This window comes from Saccostrea echinata, unplaced genomic scaffold, assembly GCF_033153115.1.
Source record: "Saccostrea echinata isolate AGI-Se365-2 ecotype Australia unplaced genomic scaffold, CSIRO_AGI_Sech_v1 ptg000033l, whole genome shotgun sequence".
Classification (NCBI taxonomy): Eukaryota; Metazoa; Mollusca; class Bivalvia; order Ostreida; family Ostreidae; genus Saccostrea; species Saccostrea echinata.
In genome coordinates this window covers 36,837,501-36,863,212 of record NW_026889782.1, presented here as the reverse complement: position 1 = coordinate 36,863,212, position 25,712 = coordinate 36,837,501, and the positions used below count along the sequence as shown (strand labels likewise).

The following is a 25,712-nucleotide window of genomic DNA, read 5'->3' as shown; positions in this document are numbered from 1 at the left end:
TTGATATGACATCGATCAGCTGTTGTCTTTGATGTGCTTGTAAGGGAATAAAAACTATAGTGGTCTTCCAACTTTGTAAATAGATAGATTCTGAAAATTGAATAGATGGCAATGGTTTGATTGGAAAATAAATATTCAAAACATTTGAACTATTTTAAAATTAATATCTATAAACAATATACCCCAAAACCATTAATAAAGTCAAACCGTAACTTTAGTCCTGCGTAAAATCGCGGTATTCCAGAATTAACGACAACGTAAGGTTACTAGTTCTTATAAAACGGACCCAGGGATTTCATTTCTGATTTTTTTTTTAGATATTAATTGTAGTCTTTATTTTGTATCAAATCTGACCCATGCCCCACTTACACAACTAAAATCCTGAATCCGCTCCTGATTTGCCGATAGAACATTGTTTGATTATAGATACGCTAAGTCTGTACACAAAGTCTGAGATCTTTAAACTAAGTCTGAAATCTACAACAAATGTACACCTTCTATAAATTGAATTATTTAGCTATTACACTGGTTAATGAAAATGCTAGAATAGAACCTCCCCCCCCCCCCCCCATGGTATGATACATTATCAATATGTTTAAACAAAAATAGCTTTGTTTTAATTAATCTACTAGTACTTACAGAGAATTGCTGAAATTATCTACCTGCTATTTAATTGTTCGAATATTTATTTATTTTTGTAGAAAAACCCGATGCATTTATTTCAACGTAATGTCAAGAGGCCTTCCGATTGTAGCAGTACCTCTTTTGAGTTGGATTGTTACAGGTAAAAGAGATAAAAGATCGCCTTCCGAATTATTAAAATTTAAAAAGAAGAAGGAAACTTTGCATTAACTTTAAGTTCTCTTTTAACCTTGTTTCCAATCAAAATTTTGACACTTTCAGGTTCTTTCTTCGCCTTATTCTGAAGCGAATATATATAAAGCATATATGCGATTTCTCCCTGACAGAGAAAAGAAAAATATTCAGTTATGCCAAAGTTTTTATTTTTTTTTTTTTGGTTTACGATTTTCTGTCTCAAAAAATGCATTGGGTGGTCGAAAAATAAAAATAATTTAGGATTCAACAATTTCATTTTAAAATACCAGCAATGTTTGTTTTAATAAAAATAATACACGTCAATAGTGTTTTTAAGTTTTATTGTCTAAATCACAGAACTCTTTTTATTTAATTTTAATTCATTTCTAACTTTAGACTGAATGTCATTTTCATTTAGTTCTGATTTTTGTTTGCCAATCAGTGCTTTGTTCATGATGTTCAACTTCTTTATGCGCTCTTCAGTGATTTGTAATGTGTTATAAACCTTGGCATCCCCACAAACAAAAAATAAGGGTCCAAATTTAAGTTAAATTTAGATTGAAGAAAAATACAACTTAATTGTTTAACAATATTAAAAGTAATTGACGTTGAAATAAAGGTTATAATAATTTGATCATGCAGCTATCAAATTTTTTTCAACCTGCGGCACAAAAGCCTAATAATTTCTCAATCAAGTCCTCCTTTAAATTTTTGCAATGTACCTGCACAGTCGGCAATGCTCATTATTTACTTAGTAATTCAAAGGGCTTTGATCTCAATTGAGTATCAAATTTTCAAAGATTTGTGTAATGAATTTACTTCATTAAATCAACAAATGTTTTATACATATTTGAATTCATCCAGTGAAATACCAGTCAGAATTACTTCAACTAAGATGTATCTCTCAACACCAAATTGGCCTATTATCTATAGGTGTATCCGTGTCACTCTCCAATATTACGGTATGAATTTAGCCAATTGAGACATTGCAATTGGAGAAAGAGATCATGCATCCAAGATTTTATTCACTTTCCCATGCAGAAAAAGTTCTTTAAGTGTATCTCATAGCTTTCAGTGAGGAATTACCTTGTCACATGACAGAACCACCATTTGTGCTTATTTACGGTCACCTAAATGTTTATAGAGGTCTCAAGAATATATTAATAAGCGCTTATTTGATTAAGATGCATTTTAAAATTTAAAACCCACCAGTTCAGCTGAGAAAAATCCGGAAAATATGTCGGAAAAAGACATTATTTTTATTTTCATGATTGGTGAAAATTAGGGTCGGCGGAATCGTAAACCAAAAGAAAAAAAAACTTGGCCTAATTGAACATGTACCTCTGGAGTAACAAACAGTAATGTTATCGTTGATATTGCAGCATATTTTCAGAGAGTTTTTTTTTAAATAACACGTCCTGTTGTTGCAAAATGAAGTACATGAATATATCATATATAGTTTGAAAATATAAAAACGTGAGGGCGGAGACACGTTAATGATTAATATGTGAAATTTGTAAAAACATATATCATTTCACAGTTTTGATCGCCATTGATTCGGAGTCTTTGACATGTCCCCCTGTGTTTTCCGGCTCAGAGGTTTTGAGATGCTCCCGGGGATTCGTGAATGTGAGTGGATGGTGCTTCTCTTTCCACAAAGAACCTACGTCCATGTTAAATTCCAGTGATATCTGTCATCAGCAGGGAGCTCACATGGTCGTTCTAGACTCTGAAGAGAAAGAAAAAGTACTCACAAAATATATTGAAAGTAAGCAAAGGAGTGGATCTAAGTTTTAAAGAAAAAGCCACATAAAATTTATATTTAATTTGCTTATTTCCGACTGCCTGTGTCAAAGAATCCTATCCATAATTTTTTTTATGTATTTTTTTTTTTAATTTTGGCTCAAAATTTAACAAAAAATAAAAACCACTCGATATACAATAAATAAAATTAATTTTAAAAACTATTTGGCAAACAACCAGAAACTATTTTATGCTGCGCCATACAACATTTGAATTCTCATGTATGTACCTCCACCTCTTAAAAAAACTTTCGTTAGGGATTTCTTTTCTTTTTTTCTTTTTTTTTTTTGGATGCCTTATCTGTTGAAGTTAATTTATAAATTATCCAATTTCAGGACAGATTATTGGTTAAATCTTGAGTATTTAACGAGGTTGGATCCTGATATTTAAAGTCTTAAACTTTTTTTGTCAAGTATATTTTTAGTTTTTACAAACATAGCTTAATTAAAAATCAAAACAAAAAATGGGGATCAATATGCTTCTTTTGGCGCTACAGCACATTTAATATGACCTTTTTGCATTGAAATTTGTGTCTTATTCAAAAATCACATCTTCAACGTTTTCCCTCCAATGTTTTTATCCAAATAAATCATGGGACAAAATAAACTATGAGTCTATTTAAAAAAAGACACATTAAAATTGTGACTAAGAAAAAGTTTCAAATTGCTCCGCATAATGAATTATTTGACCTTTCTGCACCCATAAAATGTGATTTTTCTGGCATTAAAAATTTAACAAGCAAGAAAGTTATTCTAAAGTCTTAAACTTTTGCTGAATTTAGGCAGATTGGTCAAAATTATCTTATATATTCAGAAAAGAAAAACAAAAGTGGGGGTCTATGATGTAGATTTTTAGATATTACTAAAAAAGTGTTGATTTTATGTTAAAATTGGCTTAGTTTTTGCCTGGACTTTCAGAATATAATTACTATATTTGTCACAACATAATGAAAGAATTCATAAGAAATAATTTAATAGATATTTCAGAACCAGCATAAAACAATTCACTGCAAAAAACAGCTCTGTGTGCAACCAGCATGGAAAAATAGGAATCTAAACTTAACAGTACATGTACTGTATATACCGTATAATGGGTATTTTCTGCCGTTGTCCAATTTTTGCGGAATTTTGCGGATAGGACAAATCCGCAAAAATTACAATCGCAAAATATTTTTTCAATATTCATTAAGATATTTTGTACATGCAATTATGATAAGTGGTGCGTATGTCTAACAGGGTTCTCATAACACAAGAACCTGCGTGCTGGACACAACAAAATTATTTGAAACGCAAGGTTTTTAAAATCGATGCGTCCGCAGACTCATGAGTGGCCACATCCTCGTTAGCAAGAAAATTCGGGTGTCATCGAAATTCGAAGATTTTAGATGTCAGGATTTGTCCAAAACATATTGAATCAAAACCTTCCTGTAAATAATATCAATTAAATAAGTTGATACAAAAACATCTTTACTTGTACTTATTTCCCAATTATTAGTCCAAACTCCGATAGCTGCGAACAACACATGGTAGTTTTCTTTTTTAAACACTTTTTTTTCAATCTTGTGTTTTATATTGAGACAATAATTACTGCGTGTATGCACAGTGTGGCTCGATTGTCTCGTGAATTTCACCTAATGCATACGACTGACAGGATTAGTTACGTCTCAATGCACAGGACACCTGTGATTGTTACCCGTCAACTTAGGGGTACTCGATTATGCAACTGTTTGTTTTAGCTTAAAATATAAGCAACAAATTAATTTTGATTGCAGTTAACTAGAAATGTATTTTAGAATATGGCTTGGATGCATTTATTATCATCTAAATATATTTAAATACTAGTATTTTAATAGATCGCATAAAACGTCTGTTAGAATAAAGATTTGTATTGTTGTTTAGGTGGACTGACACTGCATTAATTTATTTCAATTGGTACTCGAAATATTTTTTACAAAAACTAAATAAAAGATAGTAGTTTAATTAAGCATAATAGCTTAATACCAGTTTTCATGCACCTTTGATCAATACAGTGTATGTCTTAATGAATTTATAAAACGTAAACATGACAGCGTTCTGATAATTCATAAAGTTTAGTGCATGACCATACCCCATAAATAAATTTTTGCGGTATAGTGCAACCGCAGAAATTGAAAACGCAGAAATCAATTTGCTACCTTTTAGGGGTTAAATCGCAAAAATTTCCAACCGCAGAAAATACCCGTTATACGGTATTTCAAAAGGGAAAAATTGATTATTTTCTTCTAAAAAGCCTTCCACCACAAAATATAGTCCCTGGCTTAATCCTATTAGGATGGAATTTAATCGTAGTTTTTTTCATTGGATATAGTTTAATTTGCATCGTAGAATCCAGATATAATGTTAGAACTTAAAAATGATGCATAATTTTAGAAATTAAGACCCAGACCAAAATCTGCTAAAAAGCTCAGGATCGAACCTCCTTAAACATTTTTGTTAATGCAACCATTTATTTAAAAAAAAATCAGTTTTAATGAAACTAACAATTTACACTTTTTTTCTAATTGAAAGGGGAAAAAATGCCGTATATACTCGCCTATAAGTCGGATAAAGAAAATAAAATACCGTATATAATCTCCTTTAAGTCGTTTAAGGGAAATAAAATACCGTAATAAACACTCGCCTATGAGTCGGATTTGTTAGAGGTAAATTTTGGTCAAAACCTCTATCTCCGAATTATAAGCGAGTCAATATTTTTTTTTCTGGAAAACGAAATATAGTTTATATTTCTATAACTTATTACAAAGTTGAGAGCATGCAGGACAGGTAGATGTAAAGGTTACTATAAGCATTATGTATACGTACAAGTCTTTACAGATTTATAGTATAGTAGAGTATATACGGTACATAAAATGATATAACCCGACTTATAGCCGAGTATATACGGTACATGAAATGATATAACTCGACTAATAAGCTAGTATATACGGTACATAAAATGATATAACCCGACTTAAAGGCGAGTATATACGGTACATCAAATGATACAACTCGATTTATAGGCGAGTATATACGGTACATAAAATGATATAACCCGACTTATAGGCGAGTATATACGGTAGATAAAATAATATAAATCGACTTATAAGCGAGTATATGCGGTTTATAAAATGATATAACCCGACTTATAGGCGAGTATATACGGTACATAAAATGATATAACTCGACTTATAAGCGAGTATATACGGTACATAAAATGATTTAAGTTTCTCTTTTCAGAGATGAATTTTTTCAACATATATCAAGAAAGAAATGTAAGTTGTAGGTGGGAGAGAAAGAGAGAGAGAAAGAAGATATATAGGTGTGTGTGTGTTAGAGAGAGAGAGAGAGAGAGAGAGAGAGAGAGAGAGAGAGAGAGAGAGAGAGAGAGAGAGAGAGGGAGACAGAAAGAGAGAGAGAGAGGGAGACAGAAAGAGAGAAAGAAAGGAAAAGAGAAAGAATAAGAGAGAGGAAGAGAAAGAAAGAAAGAAAGAGAGAGAGATTAATACTTATTTTTTAATTATTGTAAGATCAAAATTGATGCGTTTCTATTAAGTGCTCGCAAAATGCTTTTATTTGAAATTTACCTTCTAACAAATATAACGTTCAACATTCTATTGCATTTATAGGAGCTTTTTAAGATTGCTCAGAAGGAATGGGATGTTGAGACTGAAAAGAAGAACTGTAAGTATTAAGGTTCATTGACCGCCTATCACAATATTTTCTAAATATGAAGAAAATATGACAGGGTTCTTTTATTTCAAGTTCACTGGGATAAATCGAGACATATGAATCGAAGTAACTATTGTTAATTGATTATACGTCGTCAATATTTCTGAATATGGGATTGAAGGCCACAGCAAGTGCTTTCTTCTTCTCATGTAGAAGTTTTAATTCTGCTTCATATAGAAACAGGTCGGCTAATAAAAAAGATTCAAAAAGAAAAAAAAATGGAAAAACGGGATGGGGGGGGGGGGGTATCTCAAGTGCCTGTGAATAACGGAGCACAATTAGTGCCCATCGAAATTGCAACAGATTGTTGGCAGATTTGATCTCTGAAGATATGATAAATTGTTGATGTTCCGTATGAGAACCCAAGTTAATTTTACGTCACCTGACTACATTTCACGTCATCTGACTACATTTCACGTCACCTGACTACATTTCACCTCACCTGACTACATTTCACGTATCGCTCTAGTCGATCTACTTTTCAAACTTTACTACCTAAACTCCTTTCACACCTCATCCTATCTTTTTTTTTTTTTATTTCACACCTCATTTAACCTGACCGTCATTTCATACCTCACGCGCAAAAAAAATTCTTTCTTTGATCATAAAGAGTTTCTAATGCAAACGTAATGTATATGTACTTGTGTGAATGCTTGTCCATATAGTATTTTCTCTTAACCTAATTTGTCAAAAACGTACACAAATTTAAAATTCGATACTTCTATCCACGTTAATCAATTTCATGGTGAATTAATAAAGTATCACTTTCTTAAAATAACTCCATTCTGTTTAGCTAATACACACTTGATTTTTAAAAAAAAGCATTGATGTAAAAAAAAAATCAGTGCTTTATTAGCAAGAGACTTGTTATGGTATTAACAAAACCGATGTTATTAGCACATTTTTATCAGGATAATACATTTCGAATGAAAATATTATGCTTTGCATACCTAGGACAGTCTTAGTGCAATTTTGTTTTTCTTTGCAGTTTGTGCAGATTACATTAAACACGGTGTAAAAAGTTCTAAATATAGACACATTCCTAATGCAAAGGTATGTACTTAAACAATAAAATGCTTTCTTTGGCTGTTAGTATGGGAATTAATGTTGCAGCTGTTGCCGAGAAAATGCGTTACCAGCGTATGCGTAATTTTTTTCTGCAGTAGCTGCAACGTTAATTCCCCTATTAACAAACAAAAAAAAGACGTTTTATTGTTTATATTTATAGTTGTACAAATAATTATTCAAAGTAGAATTAAATAGGTGGAATTGTGTATTATTGGTATGTACGCCATTGTATGTTTAACGGCAATGGTTTTCTCAAGAAATAAAGGAGACGATATTCAGTGGATGTAAATACAACAAAATGAGCTCGAATACTATTCGTTATTTCCATATATCTAATCATAAAATTATTTAATTATCTGTCCTTGACCTATGTTTCGTGTCCTTGACATTATCTTGTACATGTAAGATTCCCCTAGGTTCCCTTCCACATCAGAGAGCTAACCTTACCACGCCACCTGGATTCTCCATAAAACTTTCGTCATTTCCGGGGGCGGGAATGGGCGCATGGGCAGAGACCTTCGTACCGAAGTTCACTATCCTCGGGGTTTATGAAGGACTTATTCACACTGTAGACCGGAAAGATGACTTTTACTCATGGCAGGTAAAATTATATGAAGAATCATCCAAAATCAGGTACAATATCTCATCCACATACAGGATATTCTATATATTCCCGATATAAAATGTTTGAAAAAGAATGTTTTAAAGGAGAACACCTAAATGTTTGACATCAAAAAGGCTGTTAAAATTACTACAACAGAAGAAAAAATGAATATATAATCAATCAATTGTATCGAAGATTCTAATGTTTTGATCCATATGATGATTTGTTAAAGGAAAGTCAGTACAATATATGAATGTTGAACTTATGTTTAAAGTATCAGTTAAAAAAAAGAAATTAATTTTTGAGAATTCATCAGGACATGAACTATAGTTAACGCTTCATGATAAATATGCAGGCGTGAAGCGTTGTAGTTCATGAACCTCATGAATTCTCAATAACTAAATTGATTTCTTATATTCACATTATTTTCTAATGACGTACCACATATTTTTGTCATTCAACGATCATTTCTGAAAAAATGCACTATATGTTTTTTTTAATTTCAATTACTTTACAATGGAAATATTCTAACTCATCCCACGGTAGTTCATGAGAATAGGAACTTTTTCTAATTTGCAAAGTATCTTAAGGAAAAATATTTGGAAATGAAAATAATTTAGATGTTAATGTTCTGAAAGTTTAAATAGTGTTAAATTCAATTGCATCTTCTCGAGCCTTTCCTGCAAGCTCGGAAAGACACCTTAAATGTTCATGCATTTCCTCACCGTATGTAAATATTTTATACACAATGGAGTCTCTTCTGATTTAAAATTTTTAAAGGTAGATAAACAGGGAACCGATGGTACTTATAACATAGATGCAGAAGACCCATCCTGTAGTAACTGGTTACGATTTGTGAACTCTCCCGCCAAATATCAACAAGAAAATGTCATCCCTATAACGTGCGAGGGCATCATCTTCTATATGACGTCACGTGACGTAGAACCGGGTGAAGAGCTTCTGGTCTGGTATGGGGACGGATATGGGAGGTTTTTAGGGGTAAACCGTATACATCCGGGTAATTATTCAATCTATCACTTCACATACCTTCATTTCTCTAATTTGCAAATGGGTAGAAGTAAGAACTGCTTTTTATCTATATTAGTGTATAAACTCCTTATATTTCCCCCCCCCTTTTTTTGCATTCCACAAATTTAAATTTTAGAACTTTTAGTTTACTAGCTTCATTGAAATCTTGAAACAAAGTTTATTGCAGTGTATGAAATTTGTAATTTTTCAATTGTTTTTTCCATTTAAAAGACCATGATTATGGTTTCAAACACCATCCAACGATACTTATTTTCCTTTGTTCTTCAAATTGAATTTTAGTTATGCCTAGATTGGCTTATGTATCAGAAAATTGTACTTTTTACCTAGGTCGAAAATGGGATACTCTCCCTTTGAACATCTGTTGGTTTTCGATACATAAATTCAAGTTTATCGATTTATAAGTTTTTAAAGGGTATGGGTGTAGAACAACAAACAAATTATATAAATGGAGTTTAGAAAGTTTATATGTTATGACACAGATATCGGTATTTCAATACTGATATTATTTTCTTTCCTTTTTCTGCAGAAGTTGATCTGAATGGGTCTTTTGCATTCCGTGCCAATGTTTTGACATTTGACAATGAAAGACTAATTTTTGATAATTGGACACCTGTGACGTATCAGAACTGGAATCCAAACGACGAGGGTGAGACGGCAGTTGATCCTATCTTTGGCCTCCTTTTGACTTATCATAACGACGGTAGGTGGCGCTGGGTGACAGAGAGGAATTACACGTACTATACAGGAGAAGACGGACTAAAACTTCCCTTTATTTGTGAGGATTCTCCGTTTTATTTGGAGCCGGAAGAGTGTTCTATTACGTAATGTTTCATTGTTTTAAAATGAAAATAAACTTTTGCCACCATTATATTTTTATCATTGAAAAAATGCAGTGTTAGACTAGTGAGTAAAAAATGTAATAATTGAATGGAATCTCCTAAATTTTATGTATTTCATTTGTTTTCTCGGGAGAGAATTTTTAAATAAACTTCGGATAGCATGTAGACAGAATGCATATTGTGGCGTCTCGTTATCTTCGCACTTCTTCAGGGAAACTTACATTCAGATCTCTTCTTTCCAAACGTACAAAATAATACCTAAAACCAAGTGTTATTATAAAGTTTTATGCACCCGTAATCGAAGATTCGGGGCCATATATATTTTGCTCTGACCGTCCGTCTGTTTTTCTGTTTGTCTGTCTGTCAGTTTATCTGTTTGTCTGTTAGTCCGTAAAATAAGAACTTTAACCTTACCCATAATGTTTGATTGGTTAAAGAATGGCTTTCAATCTTTTCAGGTGTATTCCATGCTAAAAGACCTTTCCCAGGGTGTAAATATTTTTGACCTTTTGAACTTGATCTTGGAGTTTGACACACTTTAAAAAAAATACCAAGTATTAACCTTGGTCAATTCTATTGAACGGTTAAATCAGGTAATTACATGCACCACGTGATCATTTCTTTTGACAAGATCTTCTCCTAGGTACCAACAATATTGACAATTTGACCTTGACCTTATGAGTTTGACCTACTTTTGAAAAACTTTAACCTTGGCCGTAATTTCTGAATGGTAAGTGCTAGGGCTTTAATATTTCACCGCTTTATTTCCTGTGGCAAGAGCTTTTCCTGAATACCGACATTTTTTACCCTTTGATCTCGACCTCAGACTTTGACTACTTTTTAAAGTCTTCAGTCATAATTTTTTAATGGCTGATTCTAAAACTTTCGTAATTCACCTGTGTATTTCTTCTGAAATTCATTTGTGTACTATTAATTTTGGCCTGACAATTTTTGACTAACTTTTGAAAATCTTTAATTTTGGCCATAATTATTGAACTGTTGGTGCTTTTATAGCTTTTAGATTTCAAAGGTGAACTCATTTTGACAAGACCATTTTTTGAGTACCAACAATGATGATCTCTTGACCTTAACCTTAGAGTTTAACTTGCAAATGACAACCTTGGCGATAAGCGGCCATACGAGGGCATCATTGTTTCCCCAAAACATCTTGTTGTATTAACATCAGCTCCTTAAAAAAAACGTTTTCTCTTTATTGGACTACAAGTACCAAACTGCAGTCTATATATTTTTTTTTTTGGAAATATGTATCATAGTCCATACACCGCATAATAGAGAATGAATTGTCTTAATACAGACTTAAGCATTGAATCATTTTTTTTTTTAAAATGTTGTCTCATAATATTAACGATGAGTGCAAAAAAATTGAGAAACGCGAGCTAGCGCTTTATGAAAATTTGTTTGTACACACCATTGCTGATTCGAGACGGCATCTTTCAAAAAATAATTATTCAATGCTTATATATACTTTTTTTTACTCCTAGCCTTGCTTTTTTTTTTTTTTTTTTTTAAAATATTTTTATTATCCCTCGGGTAGATTACAATTTATAGAAGTAAAGGCGAATTTTGATTTCCGCTTATGACATTGCACTTACACGGCGTTAAACTTTTGTGACGTCAGAGTTAAATGCATACTATAACTTTTTGCGCCCCCCCCCCGTCTTTGTTAATATGTTTTGAATGCGTAGCTATCAACACATTTTATAAACAAAATACTTGTAAAATGTAAATATATCTATCTGTGTTTCAACCCGAACAAAAATTACAGTGACGATATTAGTCTTCGATGACGGATCTTGTACATTCAAGAGCAGAAAACTCTAATATTTACTCTTTTTGAATGATTATCTGTAGCAATAAAAGATATTTATCTTCAGAAAATGTGATGTTTTGACTCTAACCTCATAAAATACCCTTGCTAAAAACGTTAGACCTCTAAGACGTACGAATCTGGCATCATTGCGTTTCTTGCCAGAAAAAAATAAGCCAAATAAATATTTTAATGGTATAATTCAATTTGTAGAAAGAAATATGAAGTACATCTGACGTCAAATATTTAGCTCATTTTTTTTCCCACAAAATAAAAATGGAACAAGAGCATCCAAAAAAAAAGCAATTATTGTTATGTATATAAAGTACATTAAGTATATAATGGATTATGTCTGCTCATCCAATCAAAATACTGCATTCATGGAAAAAAGATGGGGACATCTCTTTAAAGAAGCCTAATCCTGGATATATTGTACTGCGGAACATGAACATCAAATGTAACTAATTATGATTAGGTTATAAAATATCTTGAATACAATGAAACCTGTTTTATCCGACATGCACTGGGAGAAAATAAACATGATGTAAGATTACACAGTGTAAAGATAATAGAAATTGGTAGAAATGAGAATGAAATTCATTGTCGGGATTCACAGATTGTACAGGTGTCGGAGAAAACAGTTTCCACTGTAATACTTTTTATAATAGAACAATCTTTATCCCAATTATTCGTCAAGGCATCTTCATGTGGCAGCGTGGCAGTGTTTGTAAGAACGAAATATTTCTAGTTTCAAATTTATTACAACACATATTATGTACAGTTTTAACTGGGTACATTTGGTAAGGAAAATTGATAAAACATTATTGCTTCAGCAAATAGTTAAACCACAAAACCCCTCAAAAAACAATTCTTTACAAGTTTTCTCTCTTAATATATAACATTATCAAAAAAAAAAAAAAAAAAATGAATAGAATCCCATGATAAATTTAAAATTGTCTCTTTTATCAGAAAGGTTTCATTTGACTGATTGATGATCGTCGTCAATTTGAGGCCTGGTCTCTCAATTTTGAACGTCCATCTGTTGTAAGTAAAAAAAAAAATAATAAAAGTATTAAATAATGTTTAAGAAAAATAAAAGGGTATGTTTTATAAAAAAAAAAGATAAAAGAATTAAATAATGTTTTATGAAAAAAGTAAAAGAATTTAATAATGTATCAGAAAAAGGGCATGTTTTATGCTTTTTACGAATATTCTAATAACCGTTTAAAATGTTCAAGGAAATACCAAATATTAAATACGGGTTTTTAAGATTGAGTGTTGTTTACCTAGTGACGTTTTATTAACATCGTGGTCTTCCTCACATTTGTCCCTCTCTCTACTGTAGGATACCAAGGTCTCTTCCAGTCTGTCGAGGACCAGGGACCGTTAAGGAAGGCTCGGCTACAGGAGTTAAACCACCACCCTCCTCCTCCTCCATATTTAACAGCACAGTTAGATATAAATCTGTCGTTATCCCTGTCTGGTGTACTGAAGTACATCCCAGACAGATCATCGTAAGAATTCCCCGAGTTTAACATGCTGTCACCTGTAGAGAAAATACATCACAGGGATCATTGATTGATTCATTTAAGTATTGAATCATTATTTTATGCAGGATATAGTCTCATAACTGCAAAAGTATTTGCAAACGAATTGAATAACGAGCTTTATCGCTTATATTATTTTACATTTTTAACTCCTTGCATTGACTGTAAATTTGATTTAGATTTCAAAATCCCTGTATTATCCTTAGGGTAAATTAATAGAAGAGACATTGCAACAGATTCTGTACAATGTGAGCGCGAATTTTGATTTTGATTTTCACTCCTGACATAGCACTTCCACGGTGTTCAACGTTAGTGACGTCAAAATAAAACGCATACTTTAACCCTTTTACCCCCTGTCTGTGTTACGGTGTTATGGTGTTTTGAATGCCGTAGATTCCTCACACTTTATAAGCAAAATACATTTGGAATGTAAATATATCACATTAATTTTATTGTCAATAATACTGAAGTACATGTAAGATAGACGGCTTCTCGTGCTGTCTTCTGTAAATAGCGATACCATTTATAAAAAATACAATACAAAACGCTATGCAATTCATACAGCATCCTTTCTAATGGAACAATAAACCCAAGGCGTATTACAATTTTATGATTAAAAAAACGAAATAATTTTTTTTTTGGTAAAGGTCACTGGAAATATTAGAACAATGAATATATCCAATATATTGAAAATTGATATCTGTTAGAGAACGTGACTTAAAAATGCATTAAATGCAATACGAAACAAATCATTCAAAATGTTAACAAGGTAAGAAATAATGGTTTTAAAATATAAGATTTTCATTTAATATAGAATAGGTATTGTAAAATTGAAATGCCCTGAGATGTTTTGAATTCGGCAGTTTTAATTTGACTATGTTCCCGATCAAATAATTTTCTTTGAACATCAAGCTTTCATAAACATTTTGACATTACATATCAAATACGCACTGTAAATTTCCTAATCATTAGTAGTTAAAAATGTAAATTATTGAAAATCATCAAGAAACTCAAGCTGAATAACAATAGCGGATCAAACGTAGTTACTGGATATACACGTTACTGGATATACACGTTACTGGATATACACGTTACTAGATATACACGTTACTGGATATACTAGTTACTGGATATACACGTTACTGGATATACTAGTTACTGGATATACACGTTACTGGATATACTAGTTACTGGATATACACGTTACTGGATATACACGTTACTGGATATACTAGTTACTGGATATACTAGTTACTGGATATACTAGTTACTGGATATACACGTTACTGGCTATACTAGTTACTGGATATACTAGTTACTGGATATACACGTTACTGGATATACTAGTTACTGGATATACTAGTTACTGGATATACTAGTTACTGGATATACACGTTACTGGATACACTAGTTACTGGATATACACGTTACTGGATATACACGTTACTGGATATACACGTTACTGGATAAACACGTTACTGGATATATTAGTTACTGGATATACTAGTTACTGGATACACTAGTTACTGGATATACTAGCTACTGGATATACACGTTACTGGATATACTAGTTACTGGATATACTAGTTATTGAATATACTAGTTACTGGATATACACGTTACTGGATATACACGTTACTGGATATACTAGTTATTGAATATACTAGTTACTGGATATACACGTTACTGGATATACTAGTTACTGGATATAGTAGTTACAAATAATTAAACATAATTTTCTTGGTTTTTAAGATATACAATTCTAAATTTCTACTACTTAGCAGTGACTAATTCAATGCCTGCGGAATTTGTGAATTTACTCACAAATGATATCGTAAAATACAAAAAAAGAAGTTTGCTTAACGCAGAATCAAGGACCTTTACAGAATACTAGAGAAACATGTCTCTTTGTCTCTTTTTTTCAACAACTAAATAAACATTATATGCAAAGAATTATATGATGGTGCACTTGATTTGAACCCAATTTTCAGACCTTACCTAAAAAAAAGCACTTACCTAAGGTTCCCGTGGCCGGTCCTGCAAGAAAGAGTTGATATTTTTCTGTTTCATCGGAGACAGAGAAGCGACCGTACAACTCATACAGCCTTGTACCATTGTGGAGAGTGATGGCAGCATAGAGAAATGAGTTGTTTTCTTTTGTTAACTGATGGATTATGTCATTTCCTGCATTAAGATATATTTAAAATCAACTGTAAAGTGGATTACATACAATTAATTCTATTTTGAATATGAATATACCTTGATGAAAATCAACTTATTTTCTTAAGCTGTAGACACTAGTGCTATTTTTTGTCTCTTTAATACCATGCCACTAAGTGATTTTTAATTACCTCTTGCTTTCATTATTTTCTTATTATTTAAGATACAAATTAAACAGGATAAGTGAGTATTGTCGAAACATACTACCCAGTCTTAAAACCAAATCTTTGATACGCTTCAATTTTATATCTGCCACAATAAAGAAATGTTGTCAAACTTTGAAGCGGATGATAGCTCTTATTTGACAGTGATTTACACTTACCAACCCAGACGTCCTGTTCAGGTGAACCAAAACCATTCTTATATTCCGTCCAGCTCCTGTCAAAACTCAGGGATCCGTTTACGCGTTTCTGAATTGCCTTTGAAAATTAATATGTATAACAATACAATTCATTGGTTCGAAGAAGAATTGTAGGATCAATGTGTTATGATATAAACTCAAAATATTCATATTTTTTTTTAAATTCTACAATCCTTTAAACAACAACAACACTGACTGTGAATTATTTTTGTACTTTTAATTTTGATATAAACTAGATACCGTCCATCCTCCGTCCATTGTCTCCATGTCGCAGAAAACTCTGACAGGACTGGAAATGGTGCCATGGGGGTAAATGTCATACACCCCTGTATCAGTGTAACCATCTGCGTGAAGATCCTTACAATCTAAGGGAATAACTGAAAAAGAAAAAAAAACATACTGGAATCATATTATGCCTAAATACAGGTAGTGAGAGGATACATTATACCTGCAAGATATATTAATGTTAATTGTTGAAGCTAAATTGTGAACTAAAATGTAGAATATGTCAAGCTCTCCCTAATTACATGGAATTATTTTGGTTTTCTAATTGTTTCAGATCTTTAATCTATGATATGGTTAATATTATTTTAAATTTAATTCAATTAACCCCAATACTCTGTTGATAATTCGAACATTATTTGTATTTCTTATAGGAATGTTAATGAGGAATATATTTATAGATCAGATGGTGTACCACGTGGACAGTGAAAGTGAACTAATTTTACTTCTAAAAAAAACATGGCAATGATATCGTTTCTTTCAGCTGATATAAGGTATGTTAAAGTTAACATTTCCTAAATTCTTAGGTCCGTACAATGACCTTGTTTTCAAATACAGTCTGTCGTTGTATTGAATGTAGACTGACGTCTTTAACACAGATGGTAAGACCTTTATTTTCACAATGAAACGTCCACGAACTTTCCGTTTTCCAGATCAGGACAGGGGACACACGGTGGATCTGACCGGTAGACAAAGGGTGCTCATTACTGCATGGCGCAGGATTCTCCACCCAGCTTTCAGGACAGTTGTTTGCAAGAGAGCAATTTCGAGTTCCTAACTAAAAGTGCTCTCTTTTTCGATTATTTAGTCAATTACAAGCTATAATTTTCTAATGGTTAAGAATGATACAGTGTCATTAAGTCAAAGATTAATATTATTACTGTAGAATCATCGTGTGAAAATTTTACCTTATATTTGTCATTAATATATCCTATACAATGGAAGTTTATTTTTTCTTTCAAAGTTAATACTAACAGAAAGTAAAGAAAGATAAGATAGTGGAATCACAAAATATAACTCCATTAATCTCAAATTAATCATTAATTAGAAATAAAAATAATAAGAAAAAATCAGCAAAGAGACAAGAATATTATTTAGAATTAATAATGTTGAAAACACAATTGTTTATACCGCATATAACAGTAATGTCACGGGAAAAAAACGTATCGTGAATAGTAAATATTGATAAACCTCTTCGACCTAAAAGGAGTGCGATAAAAGCAGATGAAGCGTTTAGAGTGTTTTTTGTGATTTATGTCAGACAGAAAAAGTCGCCCGCGTGGCGCAGTGGTTATAGTGTCTGCTCTAGGGTCGCCGAGTATGGAGCTAATCCTTACGTCGCAGGTTCGAATCCACCGCGAGACGTCGAGACTGGACCTTCGGATAAGACTGTATAAACCGATGTCCCCTGTCGCAGTAGGTGTTGGCACGAACAAGATTATTCGCTTCTCAATGGCTCCCGAGTGCCGAACATAGGTATAAATTTGTAGCCCTCCATCGGTAAGTGGTGGCGTCTCCATGTGAGTGAAAAATTCTCGAATGGGACCTTAAAATACAAACAACCAAACAAGCAAACAGACATAAAAGAAATAACAATTATACACACAGTTATCAGAGTAGTATCTCCAACCGGCCTCATCAGACATCTCAGACGTTAATCTTTTCTTGTGGGTACGACATTTCTTCATTTGAGAGTTGAAACCAAAGAAGACGCATTCCCTTTGACACATCGCGGCACACTCGGTCAATGAATGAGAATTATATTCTCCTAAAAGTTCGATATTTGATTTCTTATCATTAAATTCCAGTATCGCGGTATATTTCTGTGAAATAATGATAGGTTCGGATAAAACTATGAATCCGACAATAAAAGAGATAAGACACTGATTGCTCATTTTCTCTTCTCTTTTTAAGGAAAAAAGTAACTGCTGCGTTTCTGTGAAAGTTTGCTAAATGGTCTATCAACCGCCAAATAAATATATATCAGAACCTTAATCAATGACAGAAAAGTGATTGGCTAACTGTTACGTACTCTGTATTTTACAATCGTTTAAGTATCGATTTTATTGAAGTTAATATGAATTGTCGTAATTGATTACTTTGCAATTGCAATTCAAATATCAAAATGAAAAGTTTGCTGTTTTTTTTTCACGTAGTTTATGCCTCTAATGTTAAACTACTGTTGAGTGTTTTTTTAAGTTAGTTGTCTTGAAAATATTGAATTTTTATACATATTTTCCTTTTTCACTCAATGCAATTAAAATTCTGCGATTTCGGTATTCAAGTTCAAAGAAACAAATATCTGATTCTCGAAATTTATTAAGAATTTATTGAAGTGTTTCAACTTTTATACATTAGCCTCCAAATGTCAATGTAACACATTATATTATCAATGTTTTTTTTTTTTTTTGTTTGTTTGTTTGTTTTTTTTTTTTTTTTTTTTTTTTTTTTTTTACTTTTGAATTTAATTTTTTGGATTACAATCCTCGAGCACACCTTAGAAAGACATTATGTAGACTTTGTAATATACAGTAGTAAAAGGGTTCTTTGAGATCGTTCTAAGACGTGTTAAAAATCTTTCAAAAATGGCAAGGTTTTACGATACATGTTCTAAATAAAGGTACAAAATACGTTGTTTTTACAAAATACGAATCAAGGTAAATAAATATTATTGTAACTTATGAAACTCGTACTCATTATTTTAACCTCCAAAGTGAGGCGGAATAATTGTTTGGATTGTACAAATAATGCTTAAAATGCATATAGAAACAGGCGTGTTTGCGGAGTTATTTCTGTTTTTTTTTTATACTGCTGAGAGTCTTGTTCTTCATGTTTTGTTTTAAAAACATGTCATAGTTCACATGAAATATGTTTTTCTAATAGAGTAGAAAGCCTTATAATAAATCAACCAACGAACGATACCAGAGGGATAAAAATCATCCGTGATAAAGTAACTGGACCTTAATGCAGCTATAAACCAGCTATGAAGAGAAATTTGGAATAGCTGACTTATCATATAATATTTTTTTGGTCCTGGCAGAGCTCGGTACCAATTTGTTTAAAAAAAAGTTTTAACAAAAACGATGATTATAGATCCGCTTACGACGTCATCATGTATTACAAAACCCGGTATACTGGGCACACGGAACCATGACGTCATTCCATAAATTAATATATCACAAAAATTGTGACCTTTTTACAGGTATACAATTTTAACGTCTACGAAAAGGCTTTACACTTCTTAAAAAAGTTTGGAACTTTTCAAATACCCTCCGTTTATAACTTCATGGAGTAAAGATTTACCAGTAGAATAATATTAATTTGATTTAAAATCGTATCATTTTTTTTCATTTTCAAATAATAATGCCACAAACTGCAATCATGAAATATGATGATAACGAACAGGAATCAAGCTCAATAGTCCATTGAAACAATACAAGTAGGAAGCAGAGCAAACACGGACATCTAAAAACATCAGAGGTGGGGTCAGGTGTCATAGAGGAGTAAGTATCTCTGTCCACCGCTCCCACCCCCTGTGCTCCTTGTCATTATCGAGCAAACGGTCAAACCTTAACGATTTAGTGTGAGATAATGACCTAACAATTTGTATAAAAATGTCAGCATTCGACTCAACGATGGGCTGCATTTCCTGATAAGGTCATTGTATCAATCATAGAATTTACGAAATGTTGACTTTAAGCGCACTATTGATTTTATTGTTTCATCAGCATATTTTTCAATAGCTTGCCTCGTTTAAGAACACGATTCTCGGGAGTGGATCTAAAAGCCTTTCATACATAAGTCGCGTGTAATTTTCTTTTAAAGATTTTAAGAATAATGGATCCCACGATATGATATTGTCTATATAGTAATTTGCTAAGTTAGCAATTATGTAAGGAAATTATCTGCACGTGCAATTTTAAAAGCGATTACAACATAAACCAGGAAGAAATTTCCTCTGTTGTCAGTTAGCAAACGGTCAACGGTGACAGGTCGAAGAGGCTGCAACGGAATATCAAAAAGAGAAATCTTCTGGTTTAAAATATCTGGAAATAAACTTGCTTGTCGATACATCTTAGTATACACGTACAACTAGATTTACAGTAAATACCCCTGTATTTAAATTGCTATGCAGATGAAATACGTGAAAATGTGAGAATAACACTCACATTATGAAAAACTTAGTCTAAGGTCGTTTTATTATTTTAATATTTTCATAAACTTCGTAATAATTTTTTACATTTTTTGTTTTCAATTTGTACTAAAATCAACGTAAATTGCTATTTGGAAATTAAAAATCGCACAACACCTGCTGCATTACAGAATTATATCTCTTATCATCCCCGACATTAACCAGCAATTACTTCGATAAATATTCATTTGAATTTTTTTTCCACTTAACAAAAATTTTCATTGTATAAATTAAAAATAGAAACACATGATTAAAACATTTCCTTTAAAACACACAGAGAGAAAAAAAAAGATTTAGAGAAGCTGAAGGTAAAACATAAAAAGAATTATTAATCACGCTTCTCAACAAGTTTATAACATAGTCGCATTGAATTTGTTATTGCACAGACTTGTACGCTGATAAACATTATACAACAACGTACATTGAAATGTAGTTCGGTAACTAAATATAACTATATCAATTGGAAAATAGAAAGAAAAATCCGTCCGTAGACATACATCAGGTCGAAATGATGAACGTAAGGAAAATTGAATGATTATTTCTATTAACATCTATAAAAAGGATGTTTAAGACCCCAAGACTCTACAAAATAAATACAAATAACTTATCACCTCAATTACCTTGACTTTTCATTGTAATCAATATAAGTATAAATACTGTATAAAACAATTTACTCCTCTCACTTAGAGGTTTAATTCCTACTCGAAATATTTACATTACCATTATAATACTTTTTTTTTTCTTTTTTGCCCAAAAGACAAATGACATTTAGTTTATCAACTTGATCTCTATCTTCCGATTATACAAAAAATAATCAAATAAAATGTAACTTTTAAATTATTTAAAATTACAAAAAGATGAAATTCTTATAATCTAATATATATAATTAACAATTTGTTTAGTTTTTATTTATCCATTTTTTTTAAACTGAATACTAACATACGATATCAAGTACATATTATTCTTTTTTACCTATCCATTTGCTCCTATTTTCTCACTAACACTCATTCATTTTGGTTCATGGAAGCTTACTTGTAAATATATTTTAAAATTAAGAGAGAGAAAAATAGTTATATATCAATATAAATACACTAAAATAAGGAAAACCTCACGTATTGTAACAGATTAAAACTTAATATTATTGTCAAATAGACCTTCCCATTTATTCCATAAATAAAATTTTTGCATTTCCAAATTTTGGCTTGCAATATATTTTTCAACCCTATATTAGTGTATAAGTAAAACAGAAGTTCCAGAACTTTTGGCAGTTTGCCTTTTTAAAACATGAAAAATATATTGATTTGTATACAAGACAGAAAATTTACAACTCTATAATATTTTGACAAAGGAAGTTCAACTAACAAAATATTAATTACATTAAAAGTCTGTCCGTGCAAAATTTAAAGAATCGTCCAAATGGAAGGTTGCAACCTAGGATTTTTTAGTGGCTTAAAATTTTCTACATAAAAGTAGAAGTCAGAATATTTACAGAAAATTGTAGAACCTCGCATCTACTTCTAGTAACAACTCATTTGCATATTTGTCGAAAATCACACTAAATTATACGGACAAAACCATACAAACTGATTAATTCAAAAAGTGACCTTCTGCCATCAGATTATTTTCAAATTGTGTTTTCTTTTCAAACGTATGGAGTTATTTATACAAATAATGAAGAAAAACTTAATTCAAATGAAGATTTTTTTAAAGGTCATTTTATAGATCCTAAATCAATGAGTATGATTCTTTAGCAACTTTAAATGCTATTTTCTCTTAAGACCAAGTAAAAAATTCAATTAAAATAAGCATAATCTTTCGAATGGTCTTAGGTCTACTATGTATTAAAATATTGAGCATGGGAAATAATATCTACATGTTCAAAATAAACTTTGAAATACCATACCTTGCTACAATTTCGCATATTTCAAATAACAGCCTATTATCATATTTATCGACTATTACCTAAATATCTAAATGGAAAATAGAAAAAAACAAAAACAAAAAAACAAAAATAATTCTAAATCTAATATATTAAAAAAAAGAAAAAAAAAAAGGAATAACTGATTTAGATACTTCATATAAATTTCTATTGCTTATTTTAGCCCCCTGCAACCAATTACCTGGAGTTAAATTGTTATCTCCCCTTTTTGGAACTCTTTAGTATTATTGGGTAAAAATGACATGTATATCAACATGGAATAACGAAGGTCATCATGGTCATGTATGATCATTTTGTATGAACCTAGGGAGTTGTGGATCATCATTGTACTATGAAAGTGGAAAACTCATTTTAAATATCTTTGAATGTAAGAAAAACAAGCAACAATCTAGCTAGAACAAACAAATAGCCCCTGCGCTAAGGTCCATTATGTTGTATCGGTGTGTAGACATGGAAATTGTGATGAAATCTACTTGTTAAAACGTTTATTATACATGTATGCTTTAAAACATCGTGATGACGTTTTGTTTATTGGAGGGACAAGCAAACATTGTGCATGTATGCGGATAGAAGATTCATCCTAAAACAAGCAAGGACAAACCAAGTATCATGATACACGTTTACTATATTCCGCTTGTGCAAAGAACACACGAATGCAGCCAAAATATGCCATTTTGCAGTACAAACTGGAAAGAATTAAAAAAGGGCATGAAATTAAGATCTATAAACATGATAAAGGAGTGATAATTTCATTCAAATAGGAGGGGGGTGCTGTCGAATTTTGTCAGGGCATTTATTTTAGTTTTGTAGAATATTCTTAAAAAATTGTATTAAGCTTTGTAATTTATTCGATAGTTTGTCAGAATAACCATAATAGTAATAATAATACCCTTGCAGAAAGAGCTTAATTTTAGGAGATGACTGGAGACTTTTTTGTATATATTTATTCACTGAAAATAGTTGGCAGGGAGGGGGGACCATTCAAGGTCAGATTGACTTCTTCCCAGTTGAGGAAAGTTTACTCATTTTCAAGTTCAGGTTCTATATACGTGTGTATCTACCCAGTAGTTTTACCCCATCCACCGACCTCCCCACAAATGAAACTGAAATGGTTGTTCCCCAAGAAAATGAATGTTATAATAAATAATTAATAATGTTTTTTTTTTTTTTTTTTTTATCAGGATGGTTATATCAGTTTCAATGAGCAAAATAAAAAAAGGTATATATTGAGAAATTTATTAGCTGTACATACACCCCATATGTACAGGGACTCACATAGGATCATAAACATAATTTTGGTAAAACTTTTCATTACTTATAAAATATACACATTTTGCATGAATATTACCAGTTACAATGTAGTGCAGCACATGTATATGCAGTTTATCTACGGAATTTATAATGACCATGTAATTTTATTGAAATAATTGTGCTTTTATATCTGTACTAACATTCCTTTTCACAAGACTTGAATACTGTAACATGTATAATATTCCATGATCTGATAACAGAGCACAACAGAAGCTATTGAAGTTACACAATTATGGATATTAGGGCATGTCAACAAAGGAGGAGGTGCATGCTGATGACAGTTATACATATGAACCAGAGCAAGAATAAACGCTCAAAGGTTTAATGGAAAAAGTTCGCTAATAGACTGTCTCAAAAGTGAAATCATTATATATGGAAGCACGTTTACAGCAACAAGGAAAATGCCTGGACATAGTAAATCATTTACAAGCAAGAAAATATTTGATTGCTATTGGTCAGACTTAGAGGTTGAAAAGAATATTACAGATATAGTGATACCCATATCAGAAGAATGGGTCATGAAGATAATCAACATTCTAATTAAAAGAGACTTAGTGCAGAAGTGAAAGAAGTATGGTATCCGGATAGGGTCGTTTACAAAAGCTCAACAGCGTGTTCAAAAAAAAAAAAAAAAAAAAAAAAACCAAAATACAAAAAACAAAAAACACGCCGTCGCGGTACCATACAACACGCCGTCACTACGCAGTAGTAGTTGTGGTAATAGTACAGACAATAAAACGTGCTACTACATCACTTGCACGGTTCGGTTCGTTTCGCTTTGTGTACGGTGCGGTACGCTTCTTGCAGGGAACGGTTCGTTTTATGTACGGTACGGTTCGCTTTGTGCACGGTACGGTACGATTCTTGCAGGGAACGGTTCGTTTTATGTACGGTACGGTTCGCTTTGTGCACGGTACGGTACGATTCTTGCAGGGAACGGTTCGTTTTATGTACGGTACGGTTCGCTTTGTGCACGGCACGGTACGCTTCTTGCACGGAACGGTTCGTTTTGTGAACGGTACGCTTTGGTGAACGGTATGTATATTAAGTGGGCGGAGCTTGTACGCTTTAGTTTATGATTGGCTACTTCATAAAGTCTTTTATTTCTTTATTATGATCTCTTTATTTTATATAATTGGAAGGACGGTGTTGCATGCATTTTCTAAGAAGTTGATTTTAAGTTAAAGCTGTTAAAAATATTTCCTTTTTACAGATGTAATTTCGTTATTACATGTATCTAGATGTCTTATTTACTTTATCTTTTTTAATTTACTTTCTGTATGAACTACTTTCAATTTTTAAAATAAAATACTTCAAGTTGTCTATTTATTGTCTTAATTTGTACACCATCTACTTATGGTTGAATAACATGGAAAGAAATGGAGCATATCAACACACAATGTATAACAAGGATAAAAAAAAAATATTTTGGTTGCGTCCATCTGCATTTTTTTTTTAAAGAATAAGCGTAGATTTTTTTTTAATTGTTCTAATTGAATACAATTATTATTTTAAATATTCACTTATCACACTTTTAAACAAATGAGTTTGATTTTGTAAATCCCTCATGCTTTCATTTCGTCTATCATTCTTTTTACGTTCTTGTCGCTGTTGCTTCATAAAAAAAATCTCTTAACCGAATGACCAAACAAACAATAAAATAATAAATAGGTTTTATTTTATTTGCTTTTTTTTACATGGATTCCTAAGGTGTTTGGCTCACTAGGAAAAAATACTTTGAAAAGTAATCGGTAGAAGTGCACATAATTAGTGCAAAATATTACTTAATTTTCTGTTAATTGTTTTTCTTTTTACATAAATTTTCCATCAATGTGTAAAAACGCCTTTTAAAGGGAAGATACAATCAAGAAAACGGTTAAGACAGCTACAATTCCATCTACATCGTATAAATGTATATGTAATATATATTGACTGCAAAGACAGATATCCGAAATAAATAATCTATTAAAATGTTAGAAATAAATATAAGTCCGTTTTCAATTACCTAGAAAATAAATAATATGCACCCATGCATGTCCTCAAAAACTTTGAAAATGAATAATTTGCCCATGCCGGGTGCAACTCCTCCCACCCTACACCCTTTGT

At 31.7% G+C, this 25,712-nt stretch overlaps 2 protein-coding genes across 2 annotated transcripts; one reads left to right on the top strand and one right to left on the bottom strand.

Moving 5' to 3' along the window:
* Positions 1-2,403: 2,403 nt before the first annotated feature.
* LOC133198509 (putative histone-lysine N-methyltransferase PRDM6) lies at positions 2,404-9,955 on the top strand (the record flags this gene model as incomplete). Its single annotated transcript, XM_061334592.1, has 7 exons — positions 2,404-2,584; positions 5,874-5,908; positions 6,263-6,317; positions 7,354-7,418; positions 7,840-8,034; positions 8,818-9,055; positions 9,614-9,955. Coding segments are annotated over 7 exons (1,068 nt in total), but the record flags the coding sequence as incomplete, so codon positions are not given.
* A 3,085-nt stretch (positions 9,956-13,040) lies between these two features.
* On the bottom strand, positions 13,041-16,140 carry LOC133198508 (fibroleukin-like). The gene is made up of 4 exons (XM_061334591.1): positions 16,123-16,140; positions 15,844-15,940; positions 15,318-15,485; positions 13,041-13,300 (listed from the first exon to the last, which is right to left on the bottom strand). Exons 1-4 carry the CDS (start codon positions 16,138-16,140, stop codon positions 13,041-13,043), a joined length of 543 nt encoding a protein of 180 aa, XP_061190575.1.
* Between the last annotated feature and the right edge of the window lie 9,572 nt (positions 16,141-25,712).

Bases quoted from the DNA above. Each gene is read 5' to 3' on its own strand.
- LOC133198508 (XM_061334591.1), bottom strand. The intron at 15,486-15,843 runs GTAAGTGTAAAT...ATCTTAATGCAG, and splicing joins TGAACAGGACGTCTGGGTTG to GAAATGACATAATCCATCAG. The intron at 13,301-15,317 runs GTAAGTGCTTTT...TTTTCTCTACAG, and splicing joins ACCGGCCACGGGAACCTTAG to GTGACAGCATGTTAAACTCG.